The following is an 18,310-nucleotide window of genomic DNA, read 5'->3' on the forward strand; positions in this document are numbered from 1 at the left end:
AGAAGAAAGAAAACGGGGACAATGTAATTAAAAAATATAACCATGCAAAAGAAAGACCATGCCATTTCTGCCAGAATCTTACTAACATTAGTTACATGTTGTGACTTGAATACTTGACCTTCAGTCAAAAGGCGACAAAATGTGGCCACATTTATTGTGTGTGATGGCGATATCTGGGTGGCACTCAGAGGGTGGTGAGTGTATGGAATAAGTTGCCAGAGGCAATAGTTATACAGTTACTATAGCAACATTTAAAATTAATTTGGACAGGTGCGTGGATAGGAGAGGTTTAGAGGATTTGGGCCAAACGCGGGCAAATGGGAATATCTTGGTCAGCATTGACGAGTTGGGCGGAAGGGCCTGTTCCCGTGCTGTACGACTGACTGCATCCATGTGGATTTCTACTCCCTTTCAGAAAGAAATTCTGTAAAAACCATGCTAAAATGGCGCTGGTTCAGCACCTGCCACAGCACAAGTTACTATCAAAGAAGATATCCTGACTACGGGCGCCGTCTGTATGGAGTTTGTACGTTCTCCCCGTGACCTGCGTGGGTTTTCTCCGAGATCTTCGGTTTCCTCCCACACTCCAAAGACATGCAGGTTTGTAGGTTAATTGACTGGGTAAATGTAAAAATTGTCCCTGGTGTGTGTAGGATAGTGTTAATGTGCGGGGATCACTGGGCGGCGCGGACTTGGTGGGCCGAAAGGGCCTGTTTCCGCGCTGTAGAATCTAAATTTAAAAAAAATCTAAATCTAAGATGCACAGCGACTATCACTAATCCTAGTTCGGCCACACTTTTATACAAGAGTAACTGCATGTTAGTTCCAAAGTTCCACAAATAGGAACTGCTTTAAAATGCTCCAGCAGAGCTTCTCGAGCAGCGTTAGGAATTCCTGTCACAGTTTTGCTGCTGTTTTAAGTTTAAGTAGAAAATCAGCTTTGGAATCAGTCACTATACATTTGGGATGTATAAATGGGATGTACACCAAGCAGAACAAAATGGACAGAGCAATATGTTCAGGAGCAGGTAAGGCACAATTTTTAAAAAATGACAGTGAAAGAATAGAGAATACATGGATCTTTATTAAAAATTGTCTTTTTAAAGGGAGATAAGAACATTTTGGAATGAAGCAGATGGGGGGGGGGGATGAATACTGAATTAATACATAAATTAGAGAAGCATATTCAATTAAAATGGAATCTTGAACCTTCCTGATATTCTCCCCTTGCTGTAGTTAAAATGTATCCCTTTTTGTGACGATTTAAGAAAAGCTTTCACATTAATTTAAAAAAAACAGAAATTGTATGAGCTTTCAAGCTGATGTGAATGTGTGGAAGTAAGAAAATGACAATAAGGCATTATTGCCTTTGGCATAATAATGTAAATGGACAGCATTTTAAAAAGCTGAAATCAGTTCCAACTCATTCCTCTGAAATGTAAGAAAATAACTGCAGATGCTGGTACAAATCGAAGGTATTTATTCACAAAATGCTGGAGTAACTCAGCAGGTCAGGCAGCATCTCAGGAGAGAAGGAATGGGTGATGTTTCGGGTCGAGACCCTTCTTCAGACTGAAATAGTTAAAATCCTACTATCGCCTTTCATTTAAACTATGATCTAAATGTACCAAAACATCCTGAGGTACATTAGAGAAACTGTTTGTTGAACTTTTGTAACTTTGTCGGCGTTAGAAATGTGGCAAATCCTGTGTACTGCTTACGTGAGGTCTGCTGTATGATTTTACTGGGTTGTAGGGGAAACTAAGCATTTCATCGCATCTAGGTACACGTGACAATAAAGTATCATTGAATCAATGAATATAACGGAGTAAAAGGAGAGAATACAAGCAGTGACTAAAAGTTTGAAATAATTAGTTTCAAGAGGGAAAGAATTGGAGAGTTCAGACTAATAGATATCCTGGAACTTAAATCATGGCCACTTGAAGATCCTCCCAGACACAAAAAAAAGATCAGCACCCAGTTAAACTTGTTTACTTTTCAATCACCCAAAGTAATACCAGGAATCATAAAGAAAGCATACGTTTTCAAGAATAAATCTTAAAACTTTAATATGCAAACATGCTGACCAAGGTCACACAAGCACATGACACAATTCAATTCAACTGCTGAATGCTAACTCTATTTAGTTTTTTTTATGTAGGAAAGAACTGCAGATGCCAGTTGAAATCGAAGATAGACACATTAAGGTAGGAGTTACTCAAGCATTTTGTGTCTACCTTAGTTTCTTTTTAGATTAGTTTGGAGAAACAGAAAGGAAACAGGCCCTTCGGCCCACCCAGTCCACGCCGACCATCGATCACCCTAGCACTAGTTCTGTGTTATCCCACTTTCTCATCCACTCCCCACACACTAGGGGCAATGTACAGACACAACAAACCAACATGTCTTTGGAATATGGGAGAAAGCTTCACACAGACAACACCCAAGGACAGGGTCGAACCCAGGTCTCTGGTGCTGTGAGGCAGCAGCTCTACCAGATGTGCTCTGGGCCACCCGTGCTTTGAGAGTAGATTTAGTTTCCAGTTCGAGGAGGAGAAATTTGCAAACTATAGATCTTTCACAACGGGAGCTGTAATTTTTTCATTCAATATAGTAAAAACCACAAATTGTGGAACAAAAAGTATCGTTACAGAGCTGGACACTGCCAGGGGTTTGCCAGTAGCCTACAACGTTAACCTGTCTCTTCAGAACTTCCAGTCTTTTGAGTTTTTATTTCACTGCATCCTTGTGACTGTGTCAATTTAGTTCAGTGCATCAATTAACTAACAGCACACCCGTCATATTTAAAGCCAGAGGCGACTATTTAGGCAGAAACTGGTAATGTTTTCCAGGTGCCCCCCTCTCTATTTTCTTTAAAATTGATTTATTAAGGAAACAGCTGCAATTACAACAATATAATTTAGAACACATTTCCTGCTAAATCATCCATTTTATTCTTTACACACCACACTCTGAAATAATTAAACACTGCAACATTCCCCCCAATCTGAAATTATTCTGTCAGAACATGGGCTTCGGAACATTATTCCCAATGTATTACAGCATAATGTATAAATATGCTTCTAACAATCTGTCATTATGGTGACACCTAGAAGACTCTCCAGGATTGATGCTGGCAGACTCTGTAATCATTCAGTAACCCAAATGAAAAGTACAAGTGTCGAGATGTTTGGAAATATTGCATTGCACTTATGAAATAATAATTACTGTTATGACATTTGATTTCTTTTGACAATTTGGAACCGATGGGATTTTTAAAAACATTCTCCAAATCTGATTTCCTTACATTTTCCTGTCGTGTGGCTCAATGTGCATCAAAAGCCTTTTTTTATCCTCCCCTTCTCCCTTTCTATTGAGTCTAGCAATTTAAGACGATGGACAGGGTTAATTGTCCCTGGCGATGCTTGCATGAGCACAAAAAGACTTTCGCGGGAAGACCATGAAACCTGACATTTAATTTCACTTGCCCAGATTGGCACTTGTGACAATTAAACAGTACCTGTCATTTCAAAAGTGCTATTTATTTCTTAAAAGGCCGATAACCTGCTTTAAAGTAAATCTTAAAAATTACACACATTAGCTGCAATTCAATATTTGCTGGAGGAATGGGCCGAGAGCTCCATTTGCAAGCTTTTAAGGGTGCTGCACTTGATTGACTTAACAAGTGAGGACCCTGTTTGGATGATGTTGAAATGATAGGGCAATATTTTCCTATTCTGCAGCAATCTGCAGCAACAATTTCAGAAATAAAAAGTGTAAAATACTGAAATTCCAATATACTGTGATTGTTACAACTTGGAATGTGTAGGGGAATCGCCTTCCTGCAAAATTCTTCTTCAATAACGGTGAACATTAAGTGCCGTGATTTATAAGTTCGGGGGAAAAATAATACATGGACGCTCATGAAGGAATAATCCAATTGCTAATCATGTGAAAATGTGCATTTAAACAGAGAAGCAGCTCATTACTTACATTAGTTACTGTTCCTTGTCTCGCCACCAGGCTGGATTGACATCAGTAACTACTTTAAAGGTGTTCACAGCATATTCTCCTTAGACTGGAATGTGATGGAACTATCTATTCTCTCTCTTTAGACAATAGACAATAGGTGCAGGAGGAGGCCATTCGGCCCTTCGAGCCAGCACTGCCATTCAATGTGATCATGGCTGATCATTCTCAATCAGTACCCCGTTCCTGCCTTCTCCCCATACCCCCTGACTCCGCTATCCTTAAGAGCTCTATCTAGCTCTCTCTTGAACGCATTCAGAGGATTGGCCTCCACTGCCTTCTGAGGCAGATAATTCCACAGATTTACAACACTCTGACTGAAAAAGTTTTTCCTCATCTCAGTTCTAAATGGCCTACCCCTTATTCTTAAACTGTGGCCCCTTGTTCTGGATTCCCCCAACATTGGGAACATGTTTCCTGCCTCTAGCGTGTCCACCTTTGCAAGGTTACGGTTGATAGTTAAACGGGAAAGGAGGTTTCAATCACAGTAGAAATCTAAACATCCCACCCACGATCCTGTGCTCGAATTCTCTTTGCAAAATCATCCTCCCATCTCCCTTGGCTCCCTTGTTACTAGAAATCTATTGATTTATCTTTAAAATATCCAATGACTGAACATGCACAGCCCTCTGGTGTACTAAATTTACTAAATATTTACAGAGAAAGTTCTCATCCCAACCAGATAACCTTTATGAGGCTTCAGTTCTGGGCACCCCAATACAGGAAGGATGTGGAGGCTTTGGAACCTCCCAGAGGAGGTTTACCAGAATAGACAATAGGTGCAGGAGTAGGCCATTCGAGCCAGCACCGCCTTCAATGTGATCATGGCTGATCATTCTCAATCAGTACCCCGTTCCTGCCTTCTCCCCATACCCCCTGACTCCGCTATCCTTAAGTGCTCTATCTAGCTCTCTCTTGAATGCATTCAGAGAATTGGCCTCCACTGCCATCTGAGGCAGAGAATTCCACAGATTCACAACTCTCTGACTGATGCCTGGATTAGAGGGTCACGACAGACATAGATAGGGCAGACAGTCAGAACCTTTTCCCTCCAAGAGTGGAAATAGCAAATACTACAGGGCACAGCTTTAAGGTGTGAGGGGCAAAATTTATGGATATATGTAGGACAAGTTTTATTTTTGCACAGAAGGTGGTGAGTGCCTGCAACATGCTGCCAGGAATGGCGGTACAGGCATTTAAGGAACTTTTGTAAAGGCACATGGATATGCAGGGAATGAAGGGTCATGGATTATGGGCAGGCAGATGAGAATTGGTCATGTTATCATTTTCAGCACAGACATTGTGGGCCAAAGGGCCTGTTCCTGTGTTCTACATTCTAAGAGCCTGTGGCTATCAGGCACACATAAGGTTATTTAAATAGGATTCAAACAATTATTGAAATTGTAAGTAACTGTGGCTTACTTATATTCAATAATACATGAATGTAAGAAGAAATGGAAGAGAGAAACTAAAGATCTGCAAGCAAAGAGATTTCCTGACCCTGGCTATAGTGATTACATTTCACATTGCAGAAGGCTACATTTTCACACACAACATTCATATTTCAATCTTTGAGTATTCAGATGCTAGTAAGCGAGGGGGAGAAACAGCAGAGACCACGGCTGGCACTAAGTTACAATACGCTTTTCAATGCCCGTGCCTTTAGAGAGGAAATGTTTACACTTACCTTCTTACTCCTCATGTAAGACAACCGCCCTTCGTGGGCATCTGGGTATGTACAGAAGAGATACGTTGTGATGGCGTGCTTCAGAAACGAATCGCCAAGCATCTCCAGGCGCTCCAGGTTGAAGCCATCACTGGCATTTGACAAGGTCAGGGCTTGGAGAATCAGACCAGGGTTAGGGCCGAGGGTTTCAGTTGTATACGTGTCAGGGGGGCAGTCACCCGAATCCAAAATCCATTGCGGAATTGCCAGAGGCTCTGAGGAATTGCAGGAAACTGCCTCGTTTGAGCAACAATCTGAGGTAGATTTGTTAGTAATTCCGTCTAGGTTATTACTTTGTAGATTACATTCAAAACTGGGCTTGGGCTGGTTCTCACTGCGATGCGTGTTATGCTCGGGAACTGAGGTAGCTGGTTGTACGAATAGGTCATGCCTGTAAGAGTTCATTTGATTCTGATGGCAAATGCACCCTTGGTTTAGCAGTTCAGCACTTCCGTTGGTTAGGCTTTCGGTACAAACGACACCATTAACTGGCGTTGTGCTCTTGGTGACTTTGTCAGCACCGAAGAGCTTTTTGGGCGACAGGATCTTGGTGGTTTTGTTCACAGACATCTGGTGAAGGTTCTCAATTGAGGAGCTCTCGTCGATAGCACCTCGATGTGCAGCATCTTCAGGGGCTACAGTTGTGCTGTGCTTACAGTAACACTCATTCTCATCTCTACAGGAGCTGGCAGCCAGGATATAAGCTTTGCTGTCAATAGACTTTTTCCACCCAAAGTCTAGGTTGGAATACCTAATAAAAAAGATCACAAGTTTACAATAATAAATTGGTAAATTCCACAGAGAGAAGAAAATTATAAAAATGTACACAGGTAAATTAAATACAAGTAGAAACAAGGAATTGCAGATGTTGGTTTACAAGAAAAGAGACATCAGTCTGAAGAAGGGTCCTGTCCCAAAACGTCAACTATTGACGGCACGGTGGCACAGCGGTAGAGTTGCTGCCTTACAGCGAATGCAGCGCCGGAGACCCGGGTTCGATCCTGACTAAGGGCGCCGTTTGTACGGAGTTTAAACGTTCTCCCCGTGACCTGCGTGGGTTTTTTCCGAGATCTTCGGTTTCCTCCCACACTCCAAAGACGTACAGGTATGTAGGTTAATTGACTGGGTAAATGTAAAAATTGTCCTTAGTGTGTGTAGGATAGTGTTAATGTGCGGGGATCGCTGGGCGGCGCGGACTCGGTGGGCCGAAGGGCCTGTTTCCGCCCTGTATCTCTAAATCTAAAATCTAAACTATTCATGTTTTCCTGAGATGCTGACTGACTCAGAGTTGCTCCAGCACTTTGTCTCTTTAAGAAAAAAAATTAGATACAAGCTCATCTTTCCAGGAGCGGAATTCAAAATCCTACTTGTACATTAATGATTATGTCTTAGAATTTACCACTGTAATTCATTTCAAGTAAGGATTAACCATGTATACAGGAACGTATTCATGTGTCAGAATCAGCAAGGCAGCTCCCTGGGAATGCACAAGTTCCAAGTTGCTACATTTATCAAATTGAATTTCTCACCTTGCCATGCCAGAATTTTAATGTGTTACTTCTAAGTTGCTGGACTGTGGTATGGTCATTCTTCCCAGACCTGTTTTATTTTATAACACTCTAAGCTCTTCACTCTGGCTCTTATCCTATCAGAGAAGCAAAACTGCACAAACCCTTTGTCTTCCTTATACAATCTACACGATTTAAAATCCAATCACTGCTATTTATCCCATCCTTTTCAATTTTGATGTTGTCCTTGATACTTACAACAAACCAGTTTTTTAGAAAGGAGATGTAATTATAATTGCTGCCTCTTGGATAGGGTTAGACACTCAAACCAACTTACGTTTGGATAGAAATGCATGCTTTCAGTTTTTGGAATGCAAAAGGACAGATTACATTTCCAAATTAAGTATAAGAAAATAACTGCAGATGCTGGTACAAATCGAAGGTATTTATTCACAAAATGCTGGAGTAACTCAGCAGGTCAGGCAGCATCTCAGGAGATCCAAATTAAGAACGGTATAGAAACATTTATTTAGACATAAAATGCTGGAGTAACAGCGGAAAGGCAGCATCTCTGGACAGAAGGAATACTCCAGCATTTTGTGTCTATAGAGTCATAGAGTCCTACAGCACAGAAAGAGGCCCTTCGGCCCATCAAGTCCGCCCCGCCCGTTACCAAACACAGTCTAATTTTAATCCCATTTTCCCGCATTTGGACCGCAGCCCTGAATGTTGTAGCATTTCAAGTGCCCAACCAAATGCCTCTTAAACGATGTGAGTGTTCCCGCCTCCACCACCACCCCAGGCAGTGAGTTCCAGACTCCAACCACCCTCTGGGTAAAAAAGTTCTTTCTCACATCCCCCCGAAACCTCCCTCCCTTTACCCTGTATCTATGTCCCTATCTTCGGTGTAAACCAGTATCTGCAGTTCCTTCCTACACATAGAACCATTATTTAATGTTTTATAAAATGATTCTGGGTTTTACCAAACTAAAAATCTAAATTGAAACTAAAATTCTTTGTGACGTTTTTCAACAACCCCGTGCACAGAAGAGAAAAACAAGGACAACAAAGAAAAACAAGCTTTGCGTTTTTCAACAAAGGCATTGTGTTTTTGAAATTATACACTTCTCATAAGACAGTTTAACTCAATTTGCAAACTAAAGTTCATTATCCAGTTGGCATAAAACACATTTTCTAACGATACTCAAACCTAGTCCGCATTTGATATACAGATCAAACTCCCCAAAATAAATTAGCGTTAAAATAGAAGATGCTGCTAAATAGAAACGATTAATGTTTCGGGATCTTTGACCATTAAAACAAATAGTTTCTTGTTCCTTGGACGTTACTAACATGCTGAGCCTTTCCAGAATAAAAAAAAATCAAACTGAGCATCTGTGGTTTATTAATTTTCATTTACCTAGAAACTAGGCCACCGGGTAGCGCCAGCAATGGCTGCCTCGCCAACAGTCTGTCTTGTCCTTTCCTTCTTTGTGTTTTAACAGTATGTGTTAAATGTATATTTTTAGTGTTCTTTAGCTTGTTTTTATGTGGAGGGTGGGGGGAACTTTTTCTAATCTCTTACCTCGAAGGAGATGCAATTTTTCCCCGTATCGTATCTCTGTCCGCACTGTGGCCTAAAATCAAGGAGTTGGCGGCCTTTGCTGGAGACAGACTTTTGAGAGCTCCACCGCGGGGAGCCCACAGGATTTTAACATCGCGGAGCCCACGATCTCTTTGCCAGGGACCGACCTCGAAGCTCCAACCGTGGGTGCTTGCGGAATTAACATCACGGAGCCCACGCGCGGTCTCTGGTCAGAGACTGACTTCAGGAACTCCAAGCTGCAGGAACTTCGACCGCCCCGACGCGGGAGTTTCGACCGCCCCCGATGCGGGAGTTTCGATCGCCACGACGCGGGGGCTTCGACTGCCGGCTGCGGGAGCTTCAATCGGATGGTTCGACTGCCCCGACCGTGGGAGAATAAAGAGGAAGCAGTTTGGACTTTTTTTGCCTTCTATCAGTGAGGAATGTGGGGAATCTGCTGTGGTGGATGTTTACGTTAACTTTTATGTAGTTGTCTTCTTGTTGCTTTTTTTCCCTCTCTGGTGTGGCTGTATGGTAATTCACATAATCCCGTCTGAAGAAGGGTCTCGACCCGAAACGTCACCCATTCCTTCTCTCCCGAGATGCTGCCTGACCTGCTGAGTTACTCCAGCATTTTGTGAATAAATCGATTTGTACCAGCATCTGCAGTTATTTTCTTATAATCCTGTACCTTAATTGGTACATGTGACAATAAAAGACCTTTGAAACCTTTGTTCTCATGTTAACGATGCATGAATGAGGCGACAGCTGTAGGAGTCTTTAACAAAACTACAACATTCAGAGACGATGCAGTTAATTAGCAGGAGGGGGAAGCAGAATATTGTTGCCTGGGGTGTCAGGCAGGAACTAATTTGCCTCAGCTCTGCAAAACCGGTTGGCACTGTTCTCCAAATGAAAATACCTTCTTCCTACCATTGAATGGAAAGCACTATGACATCTACACCTCACTCAACATTCAATGAACCCACAGCCTTCCACCACTGTCACATTGACTGCTCAGCCCTCAGGGGCACTTCAGTGCAACCACTTAAGTGAGCAAACATTTATACAAGGAGTCAGGATTTCGCTGTAATACAATCTTCAGATTGGATGACTAGATGACATTGTGTTATTGCCTCAAGCTAAACTGTATAAATGCCACCGATAGATCCTTCCTGAAATTTGTAGCAAGTTATTCACAAAATCATTCTCACACGGTCACAAAGATGAAAACTTCTCAAACCTTACAGCACGAGGACACAAATTCATCCAAAAGCTAGTATTTCTAATTTAAAAAGCATACCTTACGCATTACATAATCAGACAAAGGATGAAGTTCAAGAGTGCAATCAAATCTCAGGGTTCAGATGACGTTATATACCACTTACTATTTGCCTTCACAGTTTCATGACATCTGAACCCTTTCTATTAGATTAGAGCTTGTAAATTCCTTCCCAAGAGAGTCGCTATTTTGTATAATGCAATAATCACTGTAAAAATGATTGCATTGCTGGTGTTTACTCTGGACTGTTACCAGCATTCCTGATCTGAACTTCACCTCTTATGTCAACTGTATATGATGTTTCGTCCAAACACAGTTACTACGATGTGATCCGATATCTCCAAAAGCTGCAAGTTAGATTCATAGTCTCTAAAGGATTCAGGGTTGACTAAATGAAGCGTCCTACTAATTCTGTATATACATATGGTCATTAATCCCTACTTGGAAACCGAATAGACAAATATGGCTTTTTAGAAATTTAAAGGCATCACTGTTTATTCTCTTCACTCAAAGCACTTGATGACATGAAATCCTCATTCTTTATTGCAGTTTCCATTCATGCCAAGGGAACAAATATCAACACAAAGTGCTCGAGGCACTCAGCAGGTCAGGCGGCATCTGTGGAAGGAATGGGCAGACGGTGGTTTGGGTCGGGACCCTGCTTCAAACTGCATCCCAACGCGAACTGTTGCCTGTCCATTCCCTGCACAGATGCTGCCTGACCCACCGAGTTCCTCTAGCACTGTTTCGTTCAGCAACCAGCATCTGCATTTTTTTGTGTATCTCAGTGTAGGTTTACTATTCTCACATATACTAAGGTGCAGTGAAAAGCTTTGTTTGCATGGTATTCAAACAGACCAGATCTACCATACATAGATACAATCAGATTAAAATCAGGTACAATATACAGAGCAAAGGGGAAGATACAGAGTGCAGAACAGTTCTCAGCATTGTAGCGCATGAGTTCCATAGACAAAGTCCAAGGTCTTCAATGGGATAGAGATTAATTGAACAGTGCCCTAGCTTATAGGAATGACCTTACAGAAGTTGAGGTCCTGGCAACATCCTCTTAAATCTTCTCCGCACTCTTCCCAGCTCATGCAAGCAAGGTGGTGGTGGGAGTGAACGTTTTGTGCGCCCAAATAAGATTTGCTTGTCACTGTTCATCAACAGATCTAGTCATGGGTTACAGTAACCTCGGCTACCCCAACATCCCCAGATGATTGAATGCAGCAGCATTTATTTCTGATCCAAAATCAACGTCTCCAAGATCTAGATACATTGGCATTCACTATTCTGCACCTCACAAATAACAAGCTTTTAAATCTGATTGAGGTTTAACTTTTTTAAAACACGTGACCTGGGTTCTGGGTCTGAAGAAGGGTCTCGACCCGAAACGTCACCCATTCCTTCTCTCCTGAGATGCTGCCTGACCTGCTGAGCTACTCCAGCATTTTGTGAATAAATACCTTCGATTTGTACCAGCATCTGCAGTTATTTTCTTACATGACCTGGGTTCTGTGGTTGCAACAATGGTTCAACTACTAATGATCGCCATTTGTGTTTCATAAAAAGAACAGCAATTTGGGGTTTAATGTGGAAATCCTGATGCCGCCAGTGATTCTGCCCTCCTTGACAGGTTCAGTCATATTCTCAGTCAAAATGTGTTGAATTGATGAATGACGTGTAGTCTCGTCTCAATGAAAATGTCGTCTCACTGCCACACGAGTTCAGTGAGGGTTACTGGCAGTGCGGCATAACTACTGGCTAGCAAAATAGCCAGCTTTTGAATTCATTTTGCACTGAGATTGCAATTCCCTCAGACACAATACTAATCTTATTTCAAAATATAATCACATATAATAATCAACTATTAAAATCAAATCTTAAATTTTATTATTCATATTTCTGTATCTGAGTTCCATGTAAAATATTTTATGAAACATGCATAAATTCCATTGATTTTAGACTCTAAAATGTTTTAAAAGTTAATGAAAAATTGTGCTCTCTCACTCATGGTTTACTGTTTATATAAAGAGTCTTTAACGGGAATTGTTCAACTTGCTTGATGTCATTGCAGCTGGAGGCTAGCAGTTTGCTTGAATAATGCCCGACAGAAACAACAATGGATAAAGGAGCGGGTAGTTTTCAGTAGGTTAATGCCAACCTCTATTGCTTTGCACTGATCACAGAATCCAGACAATAGGTGCAGGAGGAGGCCATTCGGCCCTTCGAGCCAGCACCACCATTCAATGTGATCATGGCTGATCATTCTCAATCAGTACCCCGTGCCTGCCTTCTCCCCATTCCCCCTGACTCCGCTATCCTTAAGGGCTCTATCTAGCTCTCTCTTGAATGCATTCAGAGAATTGGCCTCCACTGCCTTCTGAGGCAGAGAATTCCACAGATTCACAACTCTCTGACTGAAAAAGTTTTTCCTCATCTCAGTTCTAAATGGCCTACCCCTTATTATTAAACTGTGGCCCCTTGTTCTGGACTCCCCCAACATTGGGAACATGTTTCCTACCTCTAACGTGTCCAACCCCTTAATAATCTTAGACGTTTCGATAAGATCCCCTCTCATCCTTCTAAAATCAGGTGGCAAGATATTTCAAATTAAAACAAAAAGGATTCAGAGATTGAAAGGTAAAGGGAAAGGCACACTAAACACCAGATCCTGCTACCTGATGTGAAGGAGTCTGCGTAAGCAGCTCAAGTGAACGTGGTTGAGCTGTTTGGCATGTCTGCTGTAGACAGTCCAGGTCTCACTGGCATAGAGAAGAGTGGTGAATACCACTGCCAATATACGACCAATTTGAATAAAATTTGTTTTGAACAGTCGGCAGGAGAGTGGTAATTAAGGTGGCGCAAACATTGTGGCGCTATGGTTTACCGTTTTGGCTGTAGGTGCACATTTTCAGACATATATATATATATATATATATATATACATACAAATATATATATATATATACAAAATGCTGGAGTAACTCAGCAGGTCAGGCAGCATCTCGGGAGAGAAGGAATGGATGACGTTTCGGGTCGAGACCCTTCTTCAGACTGAAGAAGGGTCTCGACCCGAAACGTCACCCATTCCTTCTCTCCCGAGATGCTGCCTGACCTGCTGAGTTACTCCAGCATTTTGTGAATACCTTCGATTTGTACCAGCATCTGCAGTTATTTTCTTATACTTATATATATATATATATACATACACACACACACTCAAGATCTGATATATAGATAGACTACACAATTGCAAGTCTTTCTTTTTACAATAAACATTCACACACCTGAAGTTTGATGGGAGAGCTTCGATTCCAACACCTGCTTCTTTTGCTGTTTGGGCTCGCATCTCCTCTGCTGTTAATAGACAGTGCAGTCGATAAAGAATACTGGGAAGGCATACGGCCTTTCTCCACAAGGAAGCTGGGATAGGATGAATAGCGCAGAGTTCTGGGACAAGAATCTTGCAAGGAGAAAACAGATGAGTTAACTAAGCATCACATTTTATCTCCAACTGAACAGTGATAACCGATTACTGACTTATCATAACTGAGCAACATGAGGAAAAATTAGACGCACATATGATCGTTCACATGAAACACAAAGTGCTAGAGTAACTCAGCGGACCAGGCAGCATCTGTGGAGGGAATGGACAGGCAATGTTTCAGGTCACGACTAGAAACATTAACTGACTTCTATTCCACAGATGGTGTAGGACTAGTTGGGTTTTTAACCTCAGCCATTTTTTGTTTTTGTTCAGTTATCTAACATCTGCAGCATTTTAGTTTTGCTTATCAACAAATCTGAAAGGCGACAGAAAGCAAATAGTGCTGTGCTAATGGGAGTGTGTCTACAGTGCCAACATATCTGCTCCTCATTCCTCTGTAACTTTTTTCTAAAGAATAAAATATAATTTCAAATTATGCCTTTGTTAAATCAGTAATCTTACGAACATACAAATTAGGAGAAATCGGTCATTTAGCTGCCAGGGGAGGTGGTGGAGGCAGATACGATTGTGGTGTTTAAGAGGCTTTTGAATAGGCACATGAATATGCAGGGAATGGAGGGGTATGGATCACATGCAGGCAGAGATTATTTAACTTGGCACCCAGTTCGTCATGAACATTGTGGGCCAAAGGGCCTTTTCCTGTTCTGTACTGTTTTATGATCTATGAACGCCACAATGATGCTAGAAAGGACCCAGAATCTTTCTTGTCCTATGTTAGATTGAACATCTTGGCGACAGAGATGAATATCCAAGGAGAGGAACATACCTGCTTGTTTTGCAGACTCTCCCATTTGGCCTTGCGCTTCTCCGCGCTACTTAAAGGAAGTGCTTTTCCTTTCTGATTCAAGTGGCGAGGGGTGAGAAGATTCAGTCTGGAGGGATAGAAATGGATCCGCTAGTTTTGTTTTTAAGCGAGTTGAACTCAAATATAACCGTAAAGGCATAAAATAATGCAATACATTAACCATTGCACATTTGACTGGATCCCATGAGATCCAACCGTCCGGACCAGCCTACCATGTGGAATCTTGTCAAATGAGGGAAGTAAAGCAGCTAAAAGTCATGTTACTGAGATGTCCTTTGCTCCATTTTGTGACATGTGTACATGGCACTCAATGCACCACACAGCTCACACAAAAGGAAAGAAATGCTGGAGACATGATACTAGAAGAATGGAGGCTTTGGAGAGGATGCAGTAGGTTTTGAGAATGCTACCTGGATCAGGGGATATTAGCCTCAAGGAGAGATTAGACAGACTTGGATTGTTTTCTCTAGAACACTTGAGGTTGAGGGGAGACCGGATAGAAGTAAATAAAATGATGAGAGGAACAGATAGCATAGATAGTCTGGACATTTTTCCCAGAGTGGAAATGACGAAGCCTATAGGTATAGGGCATAGCTTTAGGTGAGAAGAGCAAAGTTTAATAGAGATGTGTGGGGCAAGTTTTTAAATAGAGTGGTGGTTGCCTGGAACACACTGCTGGGGGAGGCAGATATGATAATGGCATTTAACAGGCTCAAGACAGGCACATGGATATGCAGCAAATATTGATCATGTGCAGGGGGAGATTAGTTTATCATGGCATTATGTTCAGCAAAAACATTGTGAGCAGAGGGCCTGGTCTTGTGTTGTACTGGTCCATGTTGTGTGACACACTTTTACTTCATGGCAGTGAGTGCATAATTATCCCACCACTGGGTGGCTCCAGTGGATTCTCTAAACGCCTCACAGCAACACTTTCACAATCCTGTTCCAACAGTGATCGGAAAAAGCACAGGCGGCTTCGCTCAAGATCCTTCTTACCTGGAAGATGTGTGGTCCACGTCCAGCAAAGGCTGGTTCAAGTTGGTCAGATCCAGATTGTACTTGGTTTTATAATACTCCGCAAATGTTTCATACTCGGGAGATGGGAATTTACTGAGAGGGGTGAGATCTGTGTACACATCGGCCACGTAGAAGCGATGAGGCTGGTCAAAGTTTCGATATCTGTCCCACATGGAGGGGAATTATACAGCTGGTTAGAAATCTAGTATAAAACAGGCCAAGGCACCCCCCCCCCCCCCACAACCACAAAAATGCACAGCATAATTTGACTGGATAGCATGCAAACAAAACTTTTCTTAATATCTCGGTACATGACAATAATAAACCAATACCAACACAAGTACTCGATCAATTATAATTCAAAACGGGCTTTAAGCAGTCACAAATTAAACAAAATGTGCTCGAGTAGCTCCTAGCCCATAAGAACAGAACTTGGATACCCTATCCTGGAAGTTAACGATACGATACAATACAATAGAACTTTATTCATCCCGGAGGGAAATTGGTCTGCCAACAGTCACAACACAAAAGGCACACAAAAACTTCAAAGTAAAATTAAATTAAAAGTGAAAACACAAAGAAAAAGACAAGCGACTGCCGGCAGGCTGCCGTGTGCATCGCGCCTTCACCGGAACAAACAAACAAACAAATGCAGGCTTATCCCCTGTGTAGGGGATTCTAAAACTAGAGAGCAACCCCCCTCCCCCCCACACTGGGCCCCCCTTTGTTCTCCCACCGTCCCTCGCTGCGGTCCCCCCACGCCGGGTCCCCGTTGTTCTTCATGGCGATTCCCCCCCCCCCCCCCCCCCCCCGTCCCCATTGTTCTTCACGGCGATCCCCCCCCCCCCAGTCCCCATTGTTCTTCACAGCGTTCCGCCCACCGTCCCCATTGTTCTTCACGGCGAACCCCCCCCGTCCCCATTATTCTTCACAGCGATCCCCCTCCAGTCCCCATTATTCTTCACGGCGATCCCCCCCCCCCCGTCCCCATTGTTCTTCATGGCGATTCCCCCTCCCCCAGTCCCCGTTGTTCTTCACGGCGATTCCCCCTCCCCACCAGTCCCCATTGTTCTTCATGGCGATTCCCCCCCGCCCAGTCCCCATTGTTCTTCACGGCGATTCCCCCCCCCCCAGTGTTCTTCACGGCAATTCCCCCCCAAACAACAAAAAGTTTGTAACTTTGTTTGAGTAACAAACAAAGAGGGTTTCCTACCTTGGAATGATAACTGCATCCTGATAATCTTCCAGATTAAAGGTAAACGGCTTGTCCTTTGTGTACTGCGTATTGGGAATGCCTGTGCGAGCTTCTGACCTTTCTATATCTTCCATAAAGGTGAAGTCAATATCCAAATGGCTGGAACCATCAACTACAATGGAAACATTTCACAAACATTCCTTTTAAGATGAGTCATCCAAACTCCCCAATCATTGAGCGCATGGTATAGCAACTGCCTCAAAGTGCCAGAGACCCGAGTTTGATCCTGACCCCGGGTGCTGTCTGTCTTTGCACGTTCTCCCTGACCGTGTGTGTTTCCTCCGGGTGCTCCAGTTTCTTCCCACATCGCAAAGATGTGCAGGTTAATTGCACTCCGTAAATTGTCCATAGAGTGTAAGGGGTGGATGCGAAAGTGGGAATGACATAGAGGTAGTAACCAGGTGACCAATGGTCAGTGTGGACGCACACGGTGGGCCGAGGGACCTTAACTATCTCTAAACTAAACGCTAGTATGAAACTGTGGACATTTAGCTTTAGGATTTAGGATTTAGCTTTGAATGATCAGAGATGAGAGTTATGCATGAAAGCATTGGGGAAAAGCTATGAAGGCAGCAAAGCAGATCTTTTTAAATGAATATGTCCTTTACCATGGAGAGTGTATCAGGGAAGCAATCAGGGGTTCTCTATGCTAGCCGTATTATATTTAGATCACCCAAGCATCCTTTTTGTGGATATTTAATTTGATATCGAATTCTCCCATCTCACGGCCAGTAATACATCTATACTCAAGGCAGCACATTGGTACAATGGTAGAGCTGCTGCCTTACAGCACTGGAGAGCCAGATTGATCCTGACCTCGGGTGCTGACTGTAGAGTTTATACTTTCCGTGATAGCGTGGGTTTTCTCCGCGTGTTCTGGTTTGGTCCCACACTCCAAAGATGTACAGTTTTGCAGTTTCATTGGCTTCTGTAAACTAGTCCATAACGTGTAGAGTATGGGTGATTGTTGGTCGGCATGGACTCGGTGAGGTACAGGGCCAGTTTCCACACTGTATCTCGAAACTAAACCACCCAATTGTAAGCAGAGCTTGAAGAGCAGAGTCAGTAATTGCAAGATAAATTGCTACAATTGTTCAATAAAAGGACTATACCCTGAAATATCCCACTTTATCCACCCACCATTACGCTTTATTGAAAGACCAATGGCAACAATGGTTACCTATATCGAGAGGTAGAACACAATAGGCTGCATCAGCTTCTGTAGGCTTGAATTCTAGTGCAGGTTTCTCCAGACGAAGAATGTGAGAGAAGATATACTGGTGTAGCCTAGTGATCAGCTCCAGCTGCTTGGTACTCAACGTGAAGTCCAATTTGCCCAATTCAATAGATATGGTAACCTCACCAGAACGTGTATATACCGGAAAATGTGGAATCTGCCAAATGAAACATGACATGCAAATAGAATTAAATAATTATTCTTTATAGAATTGTTTCTTAGCGTTTTGAGATTCATTAAAACTGTAGACTTTGCAAACATGATACTTTCAAAAGGTTAGTATCTCCTAGCCTTGTACAAAAAAACACAGAGTGCTGGAGTAACTCAGTGTGTCAGGCAGCATCTCTGG

General features: G+C 42.5%; 1 protein-coding gene across 2 annotated transcripts in view; it reads right to left on the reverse strand.

The window, feature by feature from the left end:
* dicer1 (dicer 1, ribonuclease type III) overlaps positions 1-18,310 on the reverse strand; it is a 117,956-nt gene that overhangs the window by 20,782 nt on the left and 78,864 nt on the right. For both annotated transcript variants that reach the window (XM_078406960.1, XM_078406958.1), the window contains 6 exons: positions 17,905-18,118; positions 16,683-16,836; positions 15,449-15,631; positions 14,411-14,516; positions 13,424-13,599; positions 5,717-6,506 (listed from right to left, as the gene is read on the reverse strand). In XM_078406960.1, coding sequence (XP_078263086.1) covers positions 5,717-6,506; positions 13,424-13,599; positions 14,411-14,516; positions 15,449-15,631; positions 16,683-16,836; positions 17,905-18,118 — 1,623 coding nt within the window. The remainder of the gene's footprint in view (positions 1-5,716; positions 6,507-13,423; positions 13,600-14,410; positions 14,517-15,448; positions 15,632-16,682; positions 16,837-17,904; positions 18,119-18,310) is intronic.

This window comes from Rhinoraja longicauda, chromosome 10, assembly GCF_053455715.1.
Source record: "Rhinoraja longicauda isolate Sanriku21f chromosome 10, sRhiLon1.1, whole genome shotgun sequence".
NCBI classification, from domain to species: Eukaryota; Metazoa; Chordata; class Chondrichthyes; order Rajiformes; family Arhynchobatidae; genus Rhinoraja; species Rhinoraja longicauda.